The sequence below is a fragment of the Xiphophorus couchianus genome, chromosome 23 (genome assembly GCF_001444195.1).
Source record: "Xiphophorus couchianus chromosome 23, X_couchianus-1.0, whole genome shotgun sequence".
Classification (NCBI taxonomy): Eukaryota; Metazoa; Chordata; class Actinopteri; order Cyprinodontiformes; family Poeciliidae; genus Xiphophorus; species Xiphophorus couchianus.
In genome coordinates this window covers 9,717,110-9,744,455 of record NC_040250.1, presented here as the reverse complement: position 1 = coordinate 9,744,455, position 27,346 = coordinate 9,717,110, and the positions used below count along the sequence as shown (strand labels likewise).

Here is a 27,346-nt window from a genome sequence, read left to right as displayed (position 1 = left end):
GCTGAGAGTTGGTAAGAAATATGTATATTTACATTTTCTTTGGAAGAGTTGTAAGGAATTGTTAAATAAAAATTTCTTGCAAAATGTTTGTAAGGTCTGAAGTTGTGTAAAGATGTGAACCAAGGCGTTTTTTTTTTTTTTTTTTTTGCTTTGTTTAAAAATGTAACCGTATGGCTTACAATGGAAAACCAACATTGGATTTTACTCTAAACACAGTGTGCTTTAGCTGAAACATGGTAGTGGCAGAATAATGCTGTGAGAATGTTGTTCTTTACCAGATCAACTTTAGACTGTACCACTTTTGTGGGTTAGACTATGAGCCCACAAAAGTGGATAATTGCCTGAAGACCAAATAGATGATATTCATACATATTCTCCATCTAATCTGTATGAACTTGAGCAATTTTACAGAGAAAATTAAGAAAAAGTTTTACTCTCTAAATGTGCAAAGCTAGTAGAGACATATACCTTAAAGATTTAAAGTTGTAAAGGCAGCAAAAGGTGCTTGTAGGAAGTGCCTACTCCAGGCGCCTGGACACAAATGCGTGCCACACTTTTCAGATGTTTATTAGTGAAAAAAGAAAGTTTCCATTTTGTGTTGATTTAAAAATAAACTCCCACTAAAACACACAGAAGTTGGAGAATCTATCTTTTGCAAAATGTGGAAACTTCAAAGTGTTTGCAAGGCGCCACATACACTAATAGAAACAGTCTCTAGTTACAAAACAACTTTTTGTACAATAGTTAAGTTACTTATTGATTCTAGACTGTAAATACTACTGGACTATTGACTCCTTGGTGAATTTAAACTTTTAGCGAACTGTTCAAAAGTTTGTTTCTTGACGTGTCTGGCTTCTTCACGCATACTTGCATTATTTCTCCACCACTCACCTCTCTCACCCTTCTCTGTTAGATCTACTGTGTGATAAGAGGATAATCTCCAAGCGCCCTTTTTCATGGAAGATATTTTATAGATCAGACTTTTTCTCCTGATGGGCTAGCACCAGACAATTTGAAATCCTATTTATCTTGCTAACAGGGAAGAGGAACGGAAATGTATCTGTGGTTATTAGAGATGAGACAACCCCAATGCAGACATGAGAAGGAGATCAAAGCTGACTGCTCTGGAAATAATAACTGAATCCTATGTATCCAACTCCTCTGCTTCAAAGTTCAAGAAATATATTTTTTCTTGCAGTGAGTTAGGATTTCTGTGTAAGTTTTAAAAAGTGTTTAGCCTATTAGAACTCCATTTATTACCTCTCATTCTTAGGTGAATACTGCAGATACCCAGATATAAACAAACATGCACTCATTCTGTTCTTTCTGGCAAGCCCTATCCCTCCCAGGACTGTCATAAATCATGCTTGTCCCCTCCATCATCCCCTGCCCACAGAACTTTCGTACAGATTGGACATCATCAATGTGTCTGCCAAATCATCTTTACCTGAGCTCAGTTTTTGTCCTCAATCATCCTGCCTCTTATTTATTGCACATTCTCTGCAGCCTGTACTCAGGATAAAACGGATGATAATAGGAATGACAGTGTGTTGGTTTTATGTATATCCTTGATAACAGTCGATGATTTCAAATTGAGCAAGCAGTTTTTACTTTAGTCTAATAACTGACCTTATAAATTAGACAGATTCAAGCCTAGTCTGATAAGGGTTCCTACCATATATAAGAGATGAACACACCTTTGTGAAAGTGGCATGAAGAAGACTCAAAGGGAGCCATTTCAGAATCTGCATGATGTTTAAAATTAATTGATAACAAGCAAAGAAATAAAATGTGTAATTTTTTGTTTGGCTCTTTAGCGTGCATGCTAACTCTCAGAACATTTAGCACACATAGCTTCTCCTAAATTAATTTTTCCACATGACCTCAAAAAGTTCAAATTTACTGTTTTGCAAACTTTAAGTTGAACAAAGTTTGACATCTATGTTGAAATTTTGGTTAACCTTTTAGTTAGTGGTAGTGCCGAAATGCTGTGGTTCATCAAGGCTGTGAAAAGGAGAGAGAGCGCAAGATCATTCAGCAGATAACAGGAAGGATATCTTGGTGTACAACAGAAGAGCTTTTTTGTTATTAAAAAGATTAATTTTTAATAACTAAATGCATTTATTCTGTTACATTCACTTGAATATGCTTTTTACCTATTTTAACCAAAAATGCACCTGATGCAGATACATGTATGTTAAAGTAAGAGAATTAGAGGTCAAGTGAAGATATAGTAAACACCATCCATTCAATATTTACTTTACCCAGATTCGTCTGCATAAAATAAATTTGGTCTTAAAAACCAGAATTTACCTTCTCTCTGTATACTTAAAACCTTTGCAACACAAGGTTTGGGTCAATGCAAAGATTTGTGCAGGTTTAGATGCCAGAAACATTGTGGTAAGGCCAAACCAGCTGAGCTTCTTTCACCTCATACCGTGGTACGGAGTCTAACAAAGGCTAGCAGCAAGCGGCAAAAAGGGAGGGCAAACCATAACTAAAGCTAAAACCTGACTGCAGTATTGCATACTCCCCCATTGCTGTGTAACTCATAGATTTTAGATTTGTCTGTTGCATTATGTGGGTGATATATTGTTCTGACCTTGTGGAGTTTGGCAACAAATAGAGAGAGCTGTCAGTGTCAGAGAATGGAACAGACAGAAGAAGAAATGAACCTTTTCTTGTTCTTTGAGGGCAAAAAAAGTGACAAGACCCGTGATACACAATCATGGTGGTGTTGGGTGCTGTTAAAGCAGCTGTATCAAAAAGAGGATGATCAAGCCAGTTGGCTTTTTGTTTGTTTCTAAAATAGAAAGCGGCTGATTTTACAGATGTTTTTTTTTTTATTTTGTCAAGAATTGATTGTACTAGGAAAAAAAGAGAGAACAGTGAATTTTAGTGAGGTGTTTTTCTTTTGATAAACACAATCCTGAAATGCTGAAGCACTTTGATTTAAGCAATTTGAGTGCTGGGTTAAAATTGTTGCCTTCCTTGGAGCATGGCATTATTGCATCAGAAAGTCTTTGTTGCTTTAGAGCAAAAGCTTGTTTACAATATTGTAACAGTGGGATTATTCTGACCAGACAGCCCAGTTCAGTGTGCTGTTTTAAAACAAACACACATTCAGTTTATGTCTACCTCATCTAAGGTACAATCAATCAATTATGACATGCATTTTGACACAATGTCTTGTGTGACTTCTTTCTTACAGCTAGACATTTTCATTCTGAGACATACAGTGACGTATTTTGGTTGAAATCTTTTCACAGGGAGTATTTGAAGGAGAGAAATGTGTCAAGAATTCTCATCATAACTTTTCGATTCATTTGTCTCTTTATGAAACTTTGTAATGTAACCATATTTTATCCTGATATGCACTGAGCACTTTCTCTTTGTACCTTGTAAAACCTAATTTAAGTTTTGCGAGTTCTTAATATACTTGTTAATTTGAGTTTTGTCCAAAATTGGGTTTAATTTCTTAAATTATGTGCAAGTAAATCACTGCAAGGTCTTAATTTTTAGGGTCTTAATTTGAAATCTCACCTTAAATTAATTACTCTGTAAAATTTAGTATGCTCTTTTCTGTTGCATTGACACTAGAATTGTAACTGTTTCCCTTATTAGATTTATGCAAATAGATGCATGACTTAAGAGTTCCTTCTGCAGGTTGTTTGTAGTCAGCTTATCAACTCAACTTTTTTCACTGTCTTCTACCTGCTTTTCTGTAAGCTTGCTGACATCTGCTCCTGTCTTCATAGAAGTGCCATTGAAATTCAGTGCATTCATGAGTCCTGCAAAGCACAGGGAGAGACGCTTCAGGGAATATTCTACACCACATACAAACAGAACCTGAGAAAAGTGTGTACACACCAACACCGGTGCTCAGAATCACTCTAATAAGTGTGGTCACACACACGCCTGCACGCCGACACACAAAATGCAGAAAACGTTTGACTGAAGCTTTCACAGTATTCCCACTTGTCGGGCATTAATGAAGCCTGCTGTTAGGGGCTTTAAATTTAATGCATATGAGAATAATGAACCGTAGTTTCCAGGAAAACAAAGAAGTAAGAACTGGATGCATTTTTAAACCTTGTCTGACACCCACTGTACATATGGCAGTGTTTCCTGTTTTGTTTTGTTTGTGTTTTTTTTCTCTTTTTTTTTACTTTGGGATGGACATATTGCTACAGTACAGGTTAAGGAAATCAATAAAGCAAGGCCAGAGTTGTGACCCAAGTGGTTTCAGTCTCTAGGGTTTGAGAGATCATGTTGAAATACCCAAATCAGATCCACTTCCATGGCCATGAGCTGGTTTCTTGAACTTGGCAAACAGAACAGTAGGGCTGTGTATTCACTGATGAATAAACGACAACACTTCGCTTGTTGAAAAATTGTTTTTGGATTTGAAAGGCAGATGTAAGTATGAACCAAAATTCATATCAACACGTGTTACCTGACTGAGACTTATTCAGCAGATGCAGCATTTACAAGTCACAGTGAATTATAGAGCAGGGAATTTAATGGGAAGAACTAAAAACATCGATCTGGGTTTGAATCCCAGCTTTAAGACTTTCTTCACTGAGTTTTCATGTTCTTCCCATGAATTTGTGGATTCTTTCCAGGTACTCCGGCTTCCTCCCACAAAAAAGACATAAGTACTATGTTCATTGTTCTCATGAAAATTGTTTTTAGTTGTGAGTGCATGTAGGTGTGTGTTTGTCCTGTTTATCTCTATGTTGCCTTGTGATGAACTGCCTACCTGTCTAGGGTCAATGACTGATGGAGTATAGACGATGGTTAGATGGAGGAGTTGTATATTTTCATTTTCACCTGGAAACATTTATTCCATCCACCACTTTTCACTTGAATAATTCATCTTTGATGATGATGTTCTTTAGACCCCTGCAGTCTTGATAACATGGAGTCATGACCACCTCTGTAAAAAAAAAATAAATAAATAAATTCCCTTCTATCCAGTGTACTGATGATGACACTGGGAGTCAATCCTGATTTGGATTTGAAGTCTCGGGACTTTTTCTTTTGACAGTGTCCGTAGCTTTAATCTCCACATTAAAGCTACGGACACTCCATTCCCTCCACATTTTTGGAGGGAATGTCAAAATGTGAACAGATGTTCGCTGTCAACAGTTTGAATTTGGGTCAAGCTAAAAAGTAAAAGCTTGAAAGATAAAAGAATTAAAACAAAATATGTGAATCATAGGTCAAGAACTACTGGGCTTCCAGCTGATGTTTGTATGTAACCATACAGTAACTTATAAATACAAACATGAAACTAAACATGCAGTGGAGCTCACATTAAAATGTAACGTGTTGTGAGTATCTGCTTCGTCTTGCACACAGCCTTTAATCACTTGTGTGATGGAAAACCTGGGAAAAACACTGACACATAAATTAATTAAGCATACATAGGGTTTAACATTAACCCTCATAGACTCTAAAGTTTTTAAGTGGTCCCAGACTTATTCATGGTTCAGTTTTTGTGAATTCTTCTGTGGAAAGCAAATCCAAATTATTCACATAAAATCTGCCTATTTCAGGATTTTTAATAGAGCATATGTGAATTATTCAAAACAAAATGCAGCTTTATAATCTTAAATACCTTGGTCAATTCTGCTTAACTTGCTATTGACTGGTGTTCACAAATCAGCCAATCTAGGAACACAGTATGTTTTCTATGGCGCTGGTTAGCTGTTTCTCCATGAGCAGATATAAGGAAGACTGTAGATTTTAGCTTCTGTTGTACTGCTAAGAATGCTTCCACTATATGTATTAGTGCATGTTAGGGTGTATTTGGTGATTAAATAGGCAGTTATAAGCATTTTTAGAATATGTATGAATTTTAGCTATTTGACGGTGGCTGTGGTTTGTGACCCATGTGAGTTAGGGGGCCACTGTACTACTGTTTCAGACTGGGTTCAGATGGGTTATTGCAAAATTGGCCAAATTGCTACCTTTTAGCACAACTTCTTTGAACCAAAATATTTTTTGTACTTCAGGTTCAGTCGTCTGATTTGTGAAAGTGATGCTTATTAGGAAATCTGTAATAAGAAAGTGCCTTTTTAAAGGTGTGATGCAGCTCCTGGCAATAATTTACCTTTTGCATGTCTAGATCTGCTCTCACCTACTGCGACCGAAAGAATGCAAATGTTATTTTGTTTCTTGTGATTACTTTGAACGTTTTTATTTTTCTTATTAAATTTTCAGCAAAATAATAAGTCATCTCTTTTTTGTTTTAAGGCTTTAGACTTTGCACATTTCATTCACGGTTATTCCACACTTGTTTGAACTGTTTGAACAAATATCACTAGTACAGTGTTATTTGTTGAAACTTTGTATTTAACCTGACCTTTCATGCCTGCACACCCTTACAACATGCAAATAGCAGCGAATGATTGCATGGCCCTTACAAGCTATTGGCAATATGTCCTTAGTAGTTGTCGTCTTTACTTTATGCTTGCTCTCAAACAGATACCACAATGCCCTGACTACTCCTGCTTTTTGTTTTCTTTTGTTTGGTCTCTAGTTTTAATGTCATTTTGCTGTGAAGTACCAACGTGTGTTGGAGGCCTAATTGTCCCTGATATCTGCAACTACTAGTTTCACAGACGTAGAAGAATAGTGCTCGCTGTTGATTCTGCTTCCTGACCAAAAGAATAAGAAGATAGAAAAGAAAATAAATAGGAGAATAATGGAGAAAAAAAGCCCCTGGTGTGAGCAGATAAACGCGTATTTCTTTGTAGCTGTCATCCAAGGTTCAAAAACACAGCACTATGGATATAGCGTGAGACAGAAAGGGGAAAAAAATTAAGAAAGAAGTAAAAGGACTGAATTGTAGATGGATGATGACAGAAAGAGATGAAATGCTTTGCCACATGGTCTGCTGGGAAATCCCCCACTGTGCTGGGAGCCCCGCAGCCTGGTGGCGAGATGAAATGTCTTATCTGCCAGCAGCAGAACTCTGTCCTTTAAGGGGGGCTTAGCAAAACTCATTGTCCAGCCAAGCAGCATCTCAACTGATCCGTGTTCCCGTTGACCTTTACCGTCAATGCTGTCACGCTCACACGCCAGACTTTAGATTGTGTTAAACGCAGGAATACTCATTTTTACACCGCAACGCCTCTAACTTTGGTTTCTTGAGGATCCTATGCAATGCTTATTTCCTTATTCAATCACTTTGGCTACTTTCCTTATACCTTCCTAAAGGGCGAGTCATGTGACACACCGCTCTACCTGTCTCATGTCTGTTATCCATTTTTGTTCTATCTTTTCTATCAACTTATCCATCAGTCGCTAATGAACAGGAAATTAAGTTGTAACGTGGCAATCATGTAGCTTGATATCCTCTAATTGCCAAGATTGTATCTGTATTATTTTTACACCGAGCTGTGGGTGCTCTTGTAATTTTCATTAATTACACACACAGAGCCGATAATCATCTTTCTCCAGTAATTTAAAACTTTTTCATTTGACTTTCTTGGTCTGGTAGATGGTGAACACGTGTTTTGTGTTGCAGCAGACTCGATTAGGTCTAGATTCAGTGTTTCACTGCTGCGGTCTATATTTATCAGTGGAAAACATTTCTCTATATATTTCACTCACATGCCATGTGGTAAACTTAACTTCTTAGGTTTTCATTCAGCGCATGCTTTCTTCTTGCCACACCTCCATAAAAGCCAGATTTGAAGAGAGGAAGACTAAAATTTTCTCACCTGACTTTAAATCTCTGAAGTTTCTCATGAGGTGCCTTGGGCCTTGAGCTTCTCTGATTAAAGCTCTCCACTCCGAGGTTTTGAGTTTAGATAGACAACTGTGTCTTAGTCGGTTTGCAGTTGTGACATTCTCTTCACATTTTTGGATAATTAATTTAAAAATATATTTTACTTAGGAGTTTAAGGCTAAAGGCAGCTGAGCACTTTCTAATTTTTCTTTCAAACTAAATTTCAAAACCTTGTATTTTCCTTCCACTTTATAATTATGTGCTAATTTGTTACAAAATATCCAAACAGAATATGTTGAATGGTAAATGGAATAATTAAACTATAAATCAGGATAAAAAAAGAGCTGCAAAAACAATATTTTGACAGTTGTCAGCAGCAGAAAGAGAGCTCACCGCTATGGAGAGCAACATCTGCTGGATCTCTGCATGAGCATCCAGCCCAGACTTGTTACTGTTTATGAGCTTTTCCACTAAGCTGACAAAGAACCTGAATAATGTATCTATCAGTCAGCCTGAGTGGGCTGAGCACTGGGCAGTGAGGAAGCCTGTTACAGGCTCATTACAGGTGAAGATGACATGTTGAGGAGCAGCCGACTTGGCATTGTCTCCCTGCTCCTCCCTCGATCGACGGCGAGACACTATGTCACTCCCCACGGTGTACAGAGAACGTGGGGGCAGGGGCACGGAGGTGGAAACGATGGAGGGAAGGGTCCGTGATGCACCTCTAACCCCCCAAAATGAAATTGACAGGCTCACTGAAGTAATTGCTCCCAACACTATTTTCTTTGGCAGGAAATACTGTTATCGACAAACAGGGGATTCAATAAGCTGCAGGAGATGAGACTCAAGTCGTTCCTCTGCCGTTGAGTTTGCAGAGTCTCCTGATGGTCTTTGCCCTGCCCTTTATTCCCAAAGTTATCTTTATTTTAATTTTTTATTTTTTTTACCTTTTCTATAACTTCTTACCCTTTATTCTTTGGCTTTTCTTACTCATGCATCAATACCCACTCACACGATTCTCCTCTTGATTTAGTCTTGCACTTTTTCTCCAGGTTGACCATTATTTCAGAACCAGTCAGAGGAAAAACATTTTATTACTTAGAGGCCAGCCAGCGACTGCTCCACTTCCCCTCCTGCTCCCGAGATAGTTTCTCCGCTGCCAGTATGGTGGTGTAATGTTGATATTACCCCAATGGAGTCCATTGATTTGAGCTCAGAGCATAAAAAAGCAGTTTATGGCCAAAGTCTTCGGTTTCCAGAGGTCAGATCATGTGCTGAAACCAGATCTCAAGCTTTTCTGGACATCGTGGAACGTTTGCTGGGAACTGTGGAGAAGTAGAAAGATAAATGTATTTGTTTAGAAACGCATTCGCCTTTAACGGCCCATTACCTGTGAATGTATGGTTAGAAAAAACCTTCACAAATCAGCCACGTTCAGGAATGAAAAGTTTGAAACTGTTGACTTTTGTATTAATTTGTTTACCTGCCTTTTATCCCAACATTTATTTGTTTTACTTAGTACTGCAAAGTGGAAGGCTTTTATTGTTAGGTTTATGGAAGCAAGATTTGTCTGGAGCAGAAGTTTCAGAAAAAATATTAATTCAAGGAATGGGTTTAATATCATCAGTTAATCCAGTCATAAAATTAAAACTAATTCTGAAACGCTGCCTCAAATTTAATCAAACATTAAGTCAGACCTTTCTGTTAACTTCAGGTTCTTGTGTTGTGAATTGGTGAAACACTCAGATATTTTAGAATAAAAAGTTGTGTACACAGCGTATTCACTACAGAGTAAAATCTTTATGTAAAATAGATTACTGGGCCTTTGGCATCTTGACAAAATGTTTAAATCAATAATGTAGGATTTTAAAAAACTTTCGATTTTGTCTCAAGTTCATCCTGCAAATCAATGTCCACAATGACTCTCTATAAAACAGTTTCTACGTTCCCTCCAGACTTATAACTTGTCTGTTTTTAAGACTTCAGATAATATTAAGTATGAGAAAAATTACCAAAACAATTTGAAGGGTATTACTCTTTACACACAAACTTTATACTACTATGACATCCATAGAAAAATAATCTCAAGGGCTGCAAAACTTTACTCTTTAGTTCTTTATGCACCTTTGCTCTTTTTATCTTTAAAAATTAAAGCTCTGGTATGTTTCTCCTCCTGTGTTCTCTGCTTTGGTATTGAGCCTCCTTAAAGTAAAACAAAAACGATGACATTAAGTATGATGAAAGAAACTATTTACTGTACAACTACAGCTCATTTCATAAGTGTTTCACGCCATGATGTTTCTTGAGGATAAATAACTTTTACTTGAGCAGCATTTTTTCTCTGTTTGTAGTATTATTGGATACGACACAAGTAATTTCCTGTGTTAATGAACACTTTTTATACCTCTTTAATGAATCCGATGTCTGCAGCCTTTGTTTGAGTAAACAATTTGGACGATATGTATTTTAACTACTGGATAGATTTCACTAACAATATCTTTTATCCAATCCATCAGCAAGAGACATCGTTGGACTAAATATTTGGTCCAGTTATGATTCACATAATGAGTCAAAGAAAAAATTAGTACACTATTTCTATTCAAACAACATAAGTTATTTTGTTAAAACTTGTTAAAACTATTCCCACATCTGCTGTTTGAGGACTGAAACAGCATACACACATAGCAATATAGTTTGTCATTTTATTCTTCTATAAGCAAAAAGCATCATCAAATACTGTATGTTATCAGCTTACAAAGCTATCACCATAGAGCTTTCTGAACTGTTATCTGCAACATTGATATTGCAAACATGGTGTTTTTATGATTGACTCTGCAGCCTCAGTAAATAGCGAAGGCAACTGTCAAGGGGTCTATGTGTGAAATAAACCCAAAACAGAAAAAGTTTTCAGATTTGAGCTGCACAATATATCAAGTTGCTGCAGTCATCATCAGAATATGTCTGCCTTGCACTGAAATTCTGCATGCAGATGCTACTGTATATTTGATGCTTGACGTGTTTTTTTTTTTTTTAGTAGCTGAGATGTTGAAATTGAAAGTGGGGGGTCATTGGGATGGAGGGAAAGAAAATGTCAGAAAAATGTGGATTAATTGAAATCAGTATCACAATTGCAATATTCACAGCAATAGTATCACAATTAAAAGTTTTCTAGAGATTGTGTAGCTTTACCCTTTCCCTACTTTCCTCTAATTGACTCTAATATACTCAGCTATTCTGAGCTGTAAATACTAAAACTACTTCAATTTTGTGTGGCGCAAATATGCAGCAAATTTCCTGTTGTTGACAGAAATCTGTTGTGAAATTTGAAATTAGTTTCTTGTTTATTCTTTTGCATAATATTCATCTTAGTACTTGAGAACTAATATAGCCACAGCAATAAGCTGCATGCCACAGTTTCTCCTGAGTGTATGAATCATGCTTTGGTGATCATTTTAAAAATATGATTTTACATTACCATTTTCAAAGAAATATATTTTTTATATCATTTAGTCAATGGCTAAGCTCAGCTTGCATGAAAAGAACAAGATTTGTGGCATGCTGTTCGAATCCCTCCGGTTTTTCATGCACGCACACACAAAAAACTTATTCTTGTTGACTGTGCATTGCAGCAGAACAGCATGTCTCTCTTTTCTCCAGATAAATGAGCTAGCTTATTACCTCCCAAACTGCCTATTAGCACAGCTCACTTTGTAGGGAACCAGCAATACAAGAATGAATACAGCCGCGTTCCTTATGCCAAGGAGTCTGGTTCAGGATAATGTGATGGAGTCTCAGCAGTGAGTTTCGTCATGTGTTTTCTTTGGTACTGAGACACATCTTCCACCTAACTAGGTAATTTTATCAAAATCATCCAGTAATTATCAAATTTCCTGAGATGTTTGTGGAGGGGCAAAAATGTAAATCATTTCCATGAAAAGCTTTTTTTCATTTTGAGCCCTGTTTGAGTGCCTGGAAGTAATGCTGGGGCCAACAATCGATTCAATCACTTAGTGACGTTGGAGTCGATCCATTTATCAATGTATAGCCTAAAGTGGGCTTCACTGTGTGCTCAGGGAGTTGGTGTTTATGTGTTTGAGTTGAATGTGTGTGGTGCCACCACTGGTCTCATTGTGTAAACATCAGTGTAGAAACATGTCCCAGTGGATATTAAACACAAGAATCCATTTACTTGAAGCGGAAGTTGCTGCAGATTGCCTGTGGAGCCTGTCTTTGGCTCTGGTGGCAGAGGCCAGGATTAGTCTTCACTGTTTCACATTAAAAGGAGAAAAATAGTCAGCATGTTCAGTAATTTGCCTTGTTGTATTTGATTAAATAGAAATTTTAGGTGTGCTTTTTACTCTGACACCCCTAAATAAAATCCAGGATATCAAGTTGGATTCAGCAGTTAGGTAATTAGAAAATAGTCAACATGCCATGTAATGTTAGTGCTGTTCTGTAAATGCCTCAGAGGTTTTTGAACTATTGGGAAAAATTATGGATTTCTTCATGACGGCCAAACCTCAGCTTACTCTATAGCTGCCTTTAAAACACAGTTAAAACTGCCTTTCTTTTTAAAGCAGGTTTTCTATGTGTTTTATTCTGTGTTCTTTTTTTTTATTGGCACTTAATTTTAGTGGTTATTTTATTGGTTTTCAGTACATCATTTTGTGATGGTTTTGTCTGTGAAAATGCTTAGCAAATCAACTTAACTTTTTTTCAAATGAAAAGCAACAATCATTTTACAGAACCCCAAAGGGGGTAAATAAATAGAAAAGAAAAGCTGATTCCTCCTGCACACAAGATACTCTTGGAAGCCAAACAAAAACTCAGACTAGTATAGGGGTATGGTTGTAGGAGAATTGAAAACATTAAATATATCTGACAATGTCATCCAAAAACTCATGGAAAACACCGCAAATTTTATCGCTTGTCTATTTTTTAAATTTTTACCTGTGCACACATGCACCAACTTTTCTAATTTTCTCTTTACCCATGTCCCCTTAGAGCACATGTGTCAAACTAAAGGCCCAGAGGCCAAATCCAACCAGCCATCACTTTTTATGTGGCCTTTTACATTCTAGCTGGCCACATAAATTGAACCTTCAAGATAACATTCGTGTACTTAAATATTATCAGTCAAATAAAAGCAGTGTTTATCTGTATACTGCCAAATTACATCAACATGAAAAGATGTTCAATATTTAATTTTTAAAACTACTCATCAAATGCTATTTAGTAATATTTTAACAGCTTGTTAAAAGGTTTTATTGATATATAATGCCACAATCTGTCCTTTTAGGACATTCATGACCTTAATGTTGCCCGAAACACCTTAATCCAGCCACATGGTGAAACTTGATGGTGGCAGCATCATACTGTGCATAAGCTATTCTCTAGCACAAACCCTTATTAAAGGTGATGACAGGATAAAGGGACATGTTCACAATTTGAAAACAAAACCGTGTGTCAGAATTATGCACTACTTTGGTCTATTGCATAAAAGCATAATATAATACATTCTACAAAATAGGAAGAAATCACATCAGTTATGAATATTTTTACAAAACTTCATAGTTGCACCATGATTATTGTTTAGGTAGCGATGCTTCAGCCCCTCTGTGTAACTGAAACTGTCCTTGATGTTATATAGCGCCTGACAGCATATAAGCACAGTTTTTATGAAATATTGATAATGTTCAGGTTCAAAGTTTTAATCTAATCATGCTGTGTTTTTCTTTACAGGGTGGGCTACGTAACAGCAAGCATGAGTGCACCCTTTCGTCCCAAGAATACGTCCATGAGCTGCGATCTGGCATCATGGACGACAAGCTGCTCATCTGCCTGGAGTCCCTCAGAGTGTCTCTCACCAGTAACCCTGTCAGGTTGGTAACCAGAGGTTTTATCACCAGAGGATAATTGTTCCTTCACTCATCTCGATTGCTGGGAAATTTTAATTGATTTAAATTTATCAGAACACCTCTAGCACCATGAATATTTCAACTCAATGAATAAATCGCTTTGTTTGGGTTGTTTAACCAGAGAAATGAACAATTTTGGGAGGAGAAACAGAGCTGGAAATAACCTGCATGGCTGAAAAATGCTGCTATACACCAACTGGGACCATATTTTCTATTTTGTTCTGTGAGTTGGGGAAAAAATATTATGCTATTAGTCTGGTACTGAGCAGTGAAACGACTCCAGTGTAATCCACAAGGCAGTTATCCATGTAAAAGTAAAATTGCTTGTTTTCGCCACCACCGTGCATTAGTGCGTACCGATGTTTGACCCATGAAATAACTCGACTTAATAAAATTACTCCCACTCTTTGTGCAGCAGGCCTCTCCCTCTTTTCCTGTTTGACTGGCAGCGGTCACCCCAATTAAAATGGTCAAACGCTTGTCTCAAGGGAGCATAAATGTGTATTTTTCTTTCTCCCATTTGTTGCTCTAGCCACAAATTGAGTCTATCCCAGTCCTCCAAAGGTGTTCAGTGAAAGCCTTGTGAAGTGCTGCGAGGTATTATTTATTTAGCTTAAACACCAGATTTTCTGTAGTCCAGCCATCTAATGTTACACCCACTTCGCTGGGTTCCTCTTTCTGCTCTTACTCATGTTCACACCATTTTCTTCTTCCAGCAACTTGTCTCTCATAAGACTTGGGAACAAGAGGTATCCTTAAGCAAGACCGCTGCTGCAAATTAGACATGTCTTATAGCTGTAGATACCCTATCCATTTCTGTGAAACTCATTTAATGATATTCTGTCTCAGGAAGGCACTTTCCTATTAAGTATGATTTTTTTTTCCTTTTTTTCCTTTCTCTCTCGGATCACTTTCAGCTCTTTTGTTTGTCCCAATTTTCTCCTCTTTCATATTGGATTGTTTCAGACCATCCTCCTCCCTGATGGGATACTTCTTTTTATGGAGCATCTGGAAATAGTAATCTTCATAAACTGAGAAAATGTGCACCAGTTTTTGATTGTTTAAAGTAGATTTATTACCAGTTTTCAAAGAGCTGATATCTCTATTTAGTGACTGTACTAACTGAAACAGGATTAAAAAACTGCATAATGTGAAGACAGCTGTTTAATTACTTTTAAACAGAGCTAAAACAACACGCTAAACTTTTAAAACTTATGAATAATGTTTTTAATGAGCTTTTCTTGGAAATTAGCTCTTTAAATGAAGACCTAGTGTTCATGATACAGCTCTGAGTTACTCTAAGATACTAAGTTTAAATTTGATACTTAAGTATGTCTGATACATTTGGCTGAACAGCCATAGATTGAGTTTCTGCAGGACAGGATTGATATGCTGTGAGACGTGGGGTTTACTCACTTTAAATATTTTTGTAATGTTTTGACATTTTGTCACCTGTAACAGACATAGCTTTGAAGAAAAAGTATTAGTTTTAACACAGAATATTTCACTTATAACTAATACTTTTTAATTAATATTAAGGACTTATTGACTTAAAACAATCTCCAACATCATGGTGTTTACTTACTTGTAATTTAGTTTTGTTTTATTTCATATTTGCTCTATAAACTAAACCAAAAAGTACTTTGTAAGATTTTATGTTTTTGCAGTGCGACAGACAGGTGAATAGTGAAAAACACATTTATTTAATCACTATACTTTAACTCGGTTTTTTTAAGTGTCCCCACGAAAATATAGTTTTAAATGCTGCTGTAAAACTCACTGGTTGAAGATGAGCGAAGGTAAAATCAAAGACAGTATACAAACACCTTTAGCCAGGGTATCCAATACTGATCATTTAATAATGTCTCAATTTAGATGTCAACCCAATACTTGAGATTAATCTGGGACATCCCTACCAGTTAACTTCTTGAAGTGGCTAAACTGACTTCTTCTTTTTAATTGGTGCAGTTTAACCTTCATTAAAATGTGCATAGGAAACAACACTCTTTACATAAGTGTGCATAATAGGTAAACAGGTTATTTTCAATCTTTTTGAAGCTGTATATCTTTAGCATAATATGGAGATTTAGGTGATTTTTATTTTTTCAGTTTATTTATTTTTTAGATTGTTTTATGTCTAACGGCCTTGTAACAAGGGTGTTTCACCGAGGTTGGGGTCGTCCTGCAGGTGTGTATAAAAGGCTTTACCTCTTTAAAAGTCTGTAGGAAAGAGTTAAATTCAGCAGATGGTGAGGTTCAGCCAGAGATCAACCTTTAGGTGTGTAAGCAGAGGGGACTGTGTGGGTGTTGACTCACTCAGGTCATTTAGTTATCTTTATGCCGCTTATTTATCTCCTGGGAAAAGCGACTCACTTTCCAGCAGCATGGAGAAGGTTACCGGTAATTAATGTGAATGCATTTTGTTGTTATGGATCACAACGCACAAAAAGTCTGCATTTGGCTGCGCTATGTTAATGTAACCTTTGCGCACTGTCATCATATACTTACTGGAGCAGCTCATGCTGGATTCCTTCGTGTGAGGGGGTGGTGGAGTTATGTCAACATTTGGTCTTTTATTTTAAGTAAACGTGAGGGTGAAATAATTGGCAAATCCTTGCATTTTTTCAACTTAGTTCTAACTTAAAATATAATTCTCTTTCAAACACTTATTTTTTCAAGTTTTTACTTATTGCTTTAGTATAGTACACTTTCAGCAGTTTATGAAACAAAAGTTAAAACAAGTTTATTAAAGCTGTTCCTAAAAAAAGTGAAGAAAAGACAAATTTCTGAAATTACTGGGGAGTAAGGTGTTTTAATTGTATGATTTTTCATATTCATCTTTATATAACTAAGCTATACATGTTTTTCCTTAAAACTGAGCATTTTTCTAGCAGCTTAGCTCAGATTGTCTTTGTACATTGTTCTAAGCATCTCCGCTTACATCCTCATTTCTGTCTTGTGTTCATGATTGTCTCAGTTGCTTTCAGCCCTTTACGTAATCCCACACTGATTTAATGACACTGCCCCGTCGATCCTGAAGTAAAAGCTTTCATGAATAATGCTCTTGACCTGTCTTGCAGTCGGAAGCAGTGTGTCCTCTTACATGAAGTCCAGCCTCTCTGTCTGCTTACATTAAATGGATAACTTGATCTCTTTTAGATGTATGGGAGTTAAATCTGGCCTTTGTGTAGTTAAATCTGTCCTGTGTCACAAAAACACTGAAAAACATTTAAGACTTTACCTTAAGTTGATCTGATGATTTGTTTTGGTGATGATAGCAGCTAAAACTGTGTGCGAACCTCAAAGTCTTGCTAGCAAAGTGTTGTTCTTCACTGTGAGTGCTTACCGCTGCTTTTTGTCTTCCCTCAGATGTTTGCACTGCCTGCTAATTTGCTCCCACGGGCCTGTGTTTGTCTAATAGTTTAATTGGCTGGGCTGTGCACCTGTTTGGCAGCACAGGTGGCCGTGTGGCCATTCTGCTGTGGGCCTTATCTCCAGGGCAGTCCCACACAGGTGTGTGGCACGCAGCCTTCGCTGATCCACCCACAGATGGCATTGCCCGGAGCGTCCGCTGCCTTCTCTGTTTCCACTTTTGGTTTTCCTCGACTTTTCCACTACTTTTTCCATTCAAATTTCCCCAGCCAATTATTTATCCTCGGCTTCATTTTCCCACTTTTAATTTTGTCATTTGGATACTCTCTGCTGTCAGATTTACAAGCCTCTTTTTATTAATTTCCTAATCCATTCTAACAAAGTGAGATGTCAAGTTATAGAAAATTAAGTTGTCTTAGTTTCTCAGTTAGAAGGAAGAATTTGTCTTGTTTCAGCGAGACCGTCTTTTTTTCTTGCATGCTTAATGTTTGCACCGTTTTGAGCTATAATCAGTTTGAACATTTATAGCAGGTTTAAATATTAAAAAATCAGTTTCTTTGTAGAGATGTTGGGGGGCCAGAAAACTCCGTATCGGACAGTCTTAAGATGTGAGTAAGCCACCCATCACACTCAAGGGATAGCGCCCTGCATTTTCTAAATATGCCCCTTCTCCAAACACCTGCTTCAGATAGTTGAATTATCAGCCTGTCACTTCTTTCTGCAGGAACCTGCTAATGACCTGTTTATTTAAATCAGTTGTATTCAACAGAGAAACATTTGAAATCATGCAGGACACAAGTCTGAGATTTGGAAATGCTCACTCCTGGTGTGCTTGTTGAATAGATTAGCTTAGTCATTAGCTTAGTGCGGATGGTTTCGCTGACGTGTTGTGCGGTTTCTCATGAGTTGCTTTTGCAGCAAACTGTGTAACAAAGGTGCAAAGTTGTGAATCCTGCTAATTCTGTCCTCTTAAAATTTGCAGAAAATCCACATAGTCATAAGTTCTTTGTAGAGCATTCCTAAAATATTGAAAAGAAGTTGGAGCTTAAGAAGCTAGAATACCAAGGTACTAATTGTGGACCCTGCTAACTTAAACATTTGTAGCAGAAACCCTAAAGCAATAGCAAACATTAGGTTTGCTAACACAAAAGTATACACTATTATGATATTTGGCAGAAGCTCATTCTAACCTCAATTAAAATTATATCTGCACCAATTTAATTTTGAATCCAAAAGTTTATCTTCAAAACGTTATGACATCATGCAGCCAATAAGTTACTGTTGGAGTGTAAAGACGGCCAATTATCAAACTCATTCCTCTCTGACAACAAAGAACTTTCGATATCATATTGTTCTACCCACAGCTTTATCTCTTCAACATTTTCTCTTAAATGTTTTTTATATTCAACATGTTTTAAACATATCTTTTTTTTTTTTTTTTTTTTTTTTAAAGCTAAATTTAAGCAGTCTTCAATTAAAAGTGAATGAAATGATTCTGCCTCTTGTAAGAATCTTAGAGTGGCACACAGCTTCATATAAACTCAACAATTCAATAATAGTTCCAAATATTTTTAAAATACGTAATTTATTGTTGTTCTTTTTGGCTAAACTGCAAGTAAAATATAATTCAGCTGGTTATCTGAAGTCTGCAGAAACCTAAATAGCCCTTGTAGATGAAAGGTTAAAATTAAAGGTTACCTTGGAAACAAAAGCAAACCTAAGTTATATTGCCGTACTTGATTGCAATTAGGTTTCGTACATCTTGCCAAAGGTCATACAGTAAAATAAAAGACAAATTTAAGATGGAGGAAAAGCTGCTCTCTTGACATCAAATTTTTAAAAGTAGCAGCTCTAACTATGGCTCTTACGTCTCTCGCGCTTCCTCCTTTGGCCCTTCTCTGTCTGCTGTGAGTACAGCAGGCAATTAACACCAGCACAAAGGAGCATATCCATCTGTCCTTTTGCTGTTGTGAGCGTTGAAACCAGCATGAGCTTCTAAACGTCTCCCGGGTCTGCGCTTTCGACAGCTCAGGCCTGAAATCTTGTCTGGCACAGAAACAAAGCGTGATTAGTGGTTCTCAGTGAATCTACAATGAGTTGTCACTTTATGAATGAATGATACTGTTTCAAATCTGTCATTTTTGATGTTGGTAAATCAAAGCAAATCATCTTGTGTATTCATTTTGAAGCAGAGGAGCTTAATCAGAAGCCTTGTCAGATAAATTAATTAGATGAAGGACTTTAAAATAGATGAAGTTAGCTTTTGTTATATTTAAGTACCACTTCAGGACACACTGGAGGGTAAATAAATAGCTTATATCTTATAAAATTTAAAAGAAAGCAGTTTAATTCCCTGTCATGATGATCATGTTTTTATTAATAGACAAACTTGTAGTGAAGAATGCATTCAGGTAACCAAACCAAAGCATGTAAGAAACCAGAGAACAGTTTTTGTGAAGCGCTCTTCTTTCAATTTCTTATTACAAACCCCTCGATGTCAATCCCCCTCTGTCCCCGGAAAGGTTTTTCCTTTTCCACTTGTCAAGGAGAATTGAACCTGGAAGGATTCGAACATTACAGGACATAATTGTTTCGCAGAGGTTTGTAGGCGAATGTTTCACCGTTATTTGAGGATGGAAAAAAAAAAAATCTGTAAATCCATTTCTGTGTTTAACTTTCCGGGCTGCTGTCGCAGAGAGTTTGATTTGATGGTTAAATTTGGCATGACTGTTATGTCATGTCTACAATGGACGTGACAAGCAATCAGAAACGAGCAGGTTAACTAGTTTTTCCCCCTCGCGGCTTTGTTCACAGTTGAAGTTTGCCCTTGTTCCTTTGAGCCAGTGAAAGTGATTTTTGGAGACATAAACGTCCTCTTGAGCGTATTTTAAGGGGTGCGCTCGTTTCCTTTTTATGACACCATCTGTTAACCTCCAACACAACCTTATCTGTTACACCCAGACGTATGCATAAATAACAGAGAAATAACTAATTTTTATTTTATTGGGATTTAAAATGGAAATATTTCCGATAGTGGAAATAAAAAGAAATAAATGTCATGTAAATCTGTTTTTTGGGGGGGGATCAAAAGATCTGAATTGGGCCGTAAAACCTGCCATGAAGAAATTGAAGTTAGTCAATCTCTGTGTCTCATTTTATCCAAGCTCTGTGATTAAATAGATTCCGTTTACCAGGAGATGCTCAAGTAGAACAGCTTAATAATTCTCAATACAAAATACCTTCATGTTATGGTGTCATAATATCATCAGAAATAAAATTAAACAGAAATACAATTTGAAGTGCTTCTTCAAAATAATTTTTGAGTAAACAGGCAGCCACTTCAGTTGTTAGAATATGGCCACTTGCAGTTCTGCCGTTATTTCTATGAAGAAAAGCCTTTTCAAAGACAGAGAATAGACATATTCTTGAGTATTTTGTGAAACTACTGGTGCACATCTGGTAAAAGACATCTGAAGTTCATGCAATATAAAATTTGCCTGCAAAGAAATAGCAACATTGATGTTGAGATATACTCAGCATTGTGTTTTCCTCATTGAAACACTTAAACTTATCTTTACCAGGTACTGAAATAACCACGTTCTCCAGTCATAAACAGCTCAAAGTTTTTGATAACGCTTTACAATGTTAAAAAAAAAAAAGTCTTTGGTCACCTAGTTTCACTGGATCCTTTGAAATTCAGTTGGTCGTAAGAAGAGCACATTGTTGTGCAGGACTGAATCCTAGGCGTTCAGTGGAGAAGGAATAAAAATTTCTGGTGTTTTCTACTCTGTGGGGAGACATTTCAAAGCATCTAGAGATCACGGTGAGCTGTCAGCTGACTGCACACCTAACTTTTGATTCTGCTCTTTCCACTATCTCACAGTAGCTTCATGCTCAGACTGAAACGTACACACATGTGGATATTCAGCAGCACATTAATTCATGTTGCAGATTCTCACCTCAGAGAGCTCTTTGTGACTACCGCTGCTGTTCTGCTGCTTGCTTGGCTACACTCGACATCACGATTGTGGAGTCCTGAGACCATCTATAGAGTCCTGAGGCTGCATAGGTAGAGGCATCAAACTCAGTGTTTGACTTCTTTATGAAGAAAACGTTTCAGAGGATACATTATGTTAAACAAGAGCGCCAGCGAGCATTATTAGAGCCAAGTAATGTGAAGCCATGAGTGGAGAGTTTGTGTTTGAATGAATTTTATCCAGTAATCACTAATTTATATCTGTTTTAAAATGTTGGATACATGATGCGTCTTGGCAATTTCCTGGGCAAACAAAGCAAACACTTTGTTTACTTTAATCAACAGCTTTCTAAATACCTCTGTTATATACTGTATGTGGTGATTTTATGTGTAATCCAAAATATGCTAAAGAAAATATACCTTGAGAAGCTGAAGCACAATGGGGCTTGACAATCTACTGCCTGGCATTTGCAAAGTACCCGATTCCGGAGCTGTTTATTATGCATTTACTTTTATTGGTGCTAATTAGCTGAACCCCCAAGTGTGGAAATACGAAAGACGGTAGATCTTGCTGTACTGCTAGGACTGTTTTTACGTGTGTATTAATGCATATTAAGGAATATTTGGTGTGTGAACTATCAAAATATGCATTTATGAGTGTTTTTAGAGAGAGTCTAAAGTATTTGCTAATTTAACAATTTACATGTGGCTGTTATCCCTAACTTGGGGATACATTACATTTTTGTGTTTAATCAACAAGAAAAAGGGCACTAATACTATACTTAATATTTTGTCTTATTAGGGCATCAAATAAGAATTAGCAGTGGTGTCATTGTATTTCTATGTTGCCCTTTGGACTGTTTTGGGCAAATTGTCATTTATAAATCAGTAACATTAGATTTTGTCTAAGTAGAAAGGTCTTGTTTTTTTGTTTTTTCTAAGATATTTCAACTTCCAGCCAAACTCTTTAACATCATCCTTAAGAGTTTTTCATAGCAACTTAGAAAGCTCTTTCGATTGCAGCAGTTCATGTTCTGTATGTAGATGTTACATTCATCAAGTCTTTTACCACTTTTAACCCCAACAATCTAATTTCAGACTCTGGATTCTAATATAAATGTACACGCCTTTCTGTTTGAAGATTTTCTACAAGATAACAAGGAGGAGTTATATTATTAATCAGTGCTGTTTTAAACAATCAGTTGCTCAATGACAATAATCAAGCCTACTAACCATGATTTTGGAGTTTAGTTATCCCTTATCTTATTTTTTTCTGTGATGATTTATTTCGGTTTTCTCTTCAGTCTGTTTGGACCCAGAATCTGGTTTCTTTGTTCTGGTTCTTTGAGTTTTACTAGGATTTTTTTTTTTGTAGACTTGCTCTTGTCACACACCTGGCCTTTGCTTATTGCGCCTCACCTGATCTCTGTTATTCATTATCTCCCCCTTAGTGATTGTGCTGCCCGAAACCCAATTTTCTTTGCAATCCCACCTTGTCAGTATGATCCTACATCTGCTCTGCTCGGCCCTTTTTATTTAGGTTTGCAGTGTTGGCTGAATATTTATCGTGCTGCCCTGCAGTGATTTGTTTTTGTTAATAAAAAGAAGTTTACTTTAGTTCTTCACCTTCTTGCCTCCTGTCAGAAAGTCCGTACATGGGTCCTCCTACACACTGAGGTTTGACAGAATCTCTAAGCTAACACCGGTGTAGCTTTGTTTCAAGCTGTTTAGTTGAGATTCATTTGTTTCATAGCACAGAAATTTTGTAGTGCCAAACAGGTCCTGAAACCCACACAGGGACAGTTATATAGCCTGCTGTGTAATGCAATATGAAACACGTTGTGCGTGCTCCGAAGCTTTCAGGAATAAAGCTGCTCACTGAGCCCTCATAAAATGATAAAAGTGGTTTATATACTGAAATCAATCCTGAGACGAGCTTTCTAAACACAGCAGAAGTGATCAGTCAAACATGAGGTGGGACAGAGTCTGATTCGGTCCCCGTTGAGCCATGTACTAATATTTTCTTTGTACATTTTTGACTTGTTCTCACTTTGCAGGTCATATCAGTGATGGACTTTGCAATGCCCAGACTGAATAATGGATAGCACTCAAGGCAAACAAATAAGTTCAGATAGAATAGCAGCACATCTCTGCTTTACAGTATTGTAGATTAACAGAAAATGTTCTGAGAAATCTGTAATATAATGGACATTTGAGTTAAAATGTCTTGTTTGTACATATCCCAGTAAGGATAACAAAGTAATCAAGTTAAGTGAGCAGAAATGAACTAAAATAAAATTGACAGAAAATTGCTTCTCTTGAACATATTTTTTCATGTTCCCTGGAGATTATACATGATTGAAAGTAATGCATTTCAGTGGTTCTTAACCAGAGGATTACAGCCATAAATATTCTATGAATATGTCCTCCTCAAAGTTAATGTAATCATTGAGTACACCGTCACATTACATCTGGGTTGGAAAGGATTTGATCTCTTTCAGTGATTCTGGGTCACACAGTAATGTTCATTACTTCAATGTTCTAGACAATAAAAATTGATCAAAGGTAATCTGAAGCTACTAATATGACAGTAAACAGGATTTTTTGTAAATGTAGATTCTAGTTAGTGGTGTTTGTAGAGATTTATTGTGGATTTGGATAGTTTCTTTAATGAGGTATGTTTTTGTTTTTTTTGTTTTTCATAGCTCCAGGACAAGCTCTCTATGTGCACCATCTAGTATTTTTATAGCTATTTCTTCTTTGTAAACTTTTTGGGCATGTAGAAGGCAAGCTGCAAATGACCTGAAGTCATGCAGGAGGGGACAGAGAATGATGGGCTGTCTGGGATGGAGAGAGGGCCCAAAACATTTACTGCATTAAGAACCTTGAGGGGAGCCATATTATGTTGCAACTTGTAGTAAGACTTATGGTGGAAGGGAAAAATTGAGTGGACAATCCCTGATCTTTCTGTTTTTTTTTTTTACCTAAAAACACATAGTGACTACCATATTTTTGCTGCACTCCAGGTGAATTTGTCATTCAGTCTAAAAGGCTCTCAATATGGTGTCCTACTTTTGTGTCCCAAACACATCCGACTGCATTACATGTCAGTATTTCTCCTGAAAACTGTTAGTAGTGCACAGCACACGTATGAATGAAACAATCAGATTAGAAAACTCTTGGTCAAATGCTTTTTATAAGGGAATTTCTGAATGTTAAAACTGTTAACTGTTTAAACAGTTCTTAAACTGTTTTAAGTTTAAGAACGCACATCATAGCTCATTACAATTCAATATCAGCAGGTTATAAATTGACTGCTTGTTTATGAGACAAATCTGAGAAATGTGGCACAAGGAGTTTGGTTGGTTCTTATTTAGTCACAGATTAAAGAAATACCTCACCTCAAATTTGTTTGCTTCCTCAGGCAAATGCATCTCATCTCTAATTGAGGGCCTTTTACGACTCACTGAGTCAATACAAACGGCTTTAATACTCAAACCATTATTATTTCAAATCATTGTCAAAAAGGCGGGATAAATCATTGACTTATGCCCCGTTAATGCTGGAAAATTGCTTCATGCATTTTGCGTCACTGACAGTTAAGGGCCCGAAAACAAGTGAAGCTAATGGCATAATCTGGCTGCGACCACTCGGTTCCTCAACGCTGCCTCTCGACTCTGCTCCCGGCTTAGACAAACAGGCTCATATGCACTGGATCATTTGCTGTCTCCTGATACGCTGCGGTTCATAGGCAATTATCTCTCTCGATCCATTATCGATTACAGTGTTATCTTACTTGCATTGCTTAATCTTTTGGCACAGTATAATAGTTGCTCACGTCGGGCCTCGGTGCAAACTGCTTAGCTCCGAGAACATTGGTTAGGATGGATGGATGCTCATTTGTGTGTAAATGGTTGCAGTTTAAAGTCAGACTGATGCAGAATATATTCAGTGTCAAGCAGAGGGCATGGTTGACTATACATGTTATTGTTCCAGATTAAAGCTGGGAAAAAGCAGAGTGTAGTCCAAGGGTTCTCTAACTTGATTTTCAAAAGTCTAAATCTGATTTCTAGATAAGATGAAATGCCTTGAGAGCAAATATTTTTTATGAAGTTTTCTTCCAGCATACAACTTACTGCTTTCAGTAGGCTTCTGAGATCTTGATGAACAATGCTTGATTTTTCTTTTTTTGTTCCGTCTTTTCTGTTTTCATAATTCCACATTTTATAAAGCAAACTGATTATTTTATATAGAAAATATATTATGGTGTAGCTCTTGTTTATGATTTCAACAATTCAGTGGTCGTATAATAATCCAAAATACATCTTCAAATGTAGACTTGAAACTGATTATTTTGGATCTCCTCTGAAGGTTAAAATGGGTTTTAGAAAATTGCTATAATGTTCTACCTGCATCTTACCCAAGGAACCACCTTTATAAAGTAAACTTCAACAGGGAACCTATTAAGATTGAATACTGATTTGGTCTGATATTTTCCTCTTTTCTCCTTTTCTATTCTAGTTGGGTCAACAACTTTGGCCATGAAGGTCTCGGCCTTCTTCTGGAAAATCTGGAGAAGCTTCTGGACAAGAAGCAGTAAGTTCAAGTCACATGTCCACCCTCTAACCTCTGTGTCATTATTTAAAACCATACCCTAACAAGGATGCCATATCAAAACTTCCTAATTTTTTGCTTTTTATTTTTTTGTAGGCAAGAGAATATTGATAAACGCATCCAGCATAAGCTAATCCAGTGCTTAAAGGCTTTCATGAACAACAAGGTTTGTATGACTTAATATTAGATACCCTTAACTTATTCTTTAGATTTTAATTCTTTCATTACTTGTATTTCCAGACTTTATACCCATTATTAAATGTTGTCCTAGCTTCCTTCCTTCCTTCCTTCTTTCTGTTCTTCTTTTATGCGTCCTCTGTTTCCTTTGAATTCCTTCCTTCTTTCATTTCTTCACTGTATCCTTGCATCTTTCTTTCTGTTTGTCTTTCTGTCTTTCCTGTTCATTTGGCTACGTATTTTAAGTCCACCCATTGTAAAAATATATACAATTAATTTGCAGTGGACTTTAACATTTCATATTTTGAGGCAAATGCAACGGACATGGAGCTCTGAAAAGCTGAATCTGGAGAAATGTTTGTGCAACTTCGGTAAATGTGTAAAATTAGCACAGGTGGTAAGGTTTCCAACCTGATTTGCATCTTGTTGTTCACCGGCTGGGGATAATGAAGCAGTAAAGTGGCGCTAATGTCACCATTTAAAGTTTCTGAACTTTTAATTATCCCCTTTTTGGGAAAGTCTTCCTCATTTCTTGAAGTGCCCCACATTTCAAGGTTAGATGCACTATTGATATTGCTTCTTGTGGAGTTAATCCCCCACACATGGTCATCTGAACACAGTCCTCCAATTGTGCTGAGACTAAAAGGTGCAGGAGACTATAAGTATTCGTCCCTGCAGTCCTGTCCTGAATTAAATCAATTTATCATCCTTGCCGTTTTCTCCCACAGCCTTAAAGTGTACCTCTTTAAAAGAAGATTAAGTCTAACTATGACTTCATACATTACAAGCTTTTTGTGTAATTTATATTTTACTCAAAGTGAAAGTTCTCCATGAATGTAAATGCTCTCATTAACTTATACCCAATGGATCTGCTCTCTATCTTGGCTCATCTCTTCTGTGTTTTACAGTATGGACTGCAAAGGATCCTGGGAGACGAGCGGAGCTTGTTGCTGTTGGCAAGAGCAATCGACCCCAAACAGACCAACATGATGACGGAGATTGTCAAAATTCTCTCAGCTATCTGCATTATTGGCGAAGAAAACATGTAAGTTAATTGTGTTGAATTGTGTTGTGTGAAGTTCTTACAGTAATCTGGCAGAAGGCAGGCACTCTTCTCCACAGAGAATCTTGTCAGATAATGAGATTGTCTCAGTTTTAAAGGTCAGAAGCATTGGTTTTATTTGTAGGTCTGCAGAGTTCCATTAATAAAAGGAAGTTAATAAAATGTGACTTCTACGATCTACAGTTTAGAGGAAAAAAACGGCATTAAAAAGTACATTGATACAGGTCCTAATAAGTTTGAATGATCTAGAGAGACTTCACTAAAAGATATCCTTACTCCAGGGATGTGCACAGATAGACACTAGGTGGTGCTTGACCCTTTGCCATCAGCACAAAAAAATGCCCTTCTGATTTTTTTCTTTTACAGTGTATGGTGTGTGGCCCAAGGTAGCATTTCTGAATTTAAAAGCCTATTTTATAAGTTGCTCCACATTTTTTAAATTCTGCCTGACAAGACTCCCTACTTCTTAAAGACGTCACTACTTT

The 27,346-nt window shown here is 36.9% G+C and overlaps 1 protein-coding gene across 4 annotated transcripts in view; it reads left to right on the top strand.

Moving 5' to 3' along the window:
• The window catches only part of diaph2 (diaphanous-related formin 2), a 460,396-nt gene that overhangs the window by 112,960 nt on the left and 320,090 nt on the right, over nt 1–27,346 (top strand). For all 4 annotated transcript variants that reach the window (XM_028008256.1, XM_028008257.1, XM_028008255.1 and 1 more), the window contains exons 7-10: nt 13,484–13,623; nt 25,529–25,603; nt 25,718–25,787; nt 26,707–26,843. In XM_028008256.1, the coding sequence (XP_027864057.1) occupies nt 13,484–13,623; nt 25,529–25,603; nt 25,718–25,787; nt 26,707–26,843 (422 nt within the window). The remainder of the gene's footprint in view (nt 1–13,483; nt 13,624–25,528; nt 25,604–25,717; nt 25,788–26,706; nt 26,844–27,346) is intronic.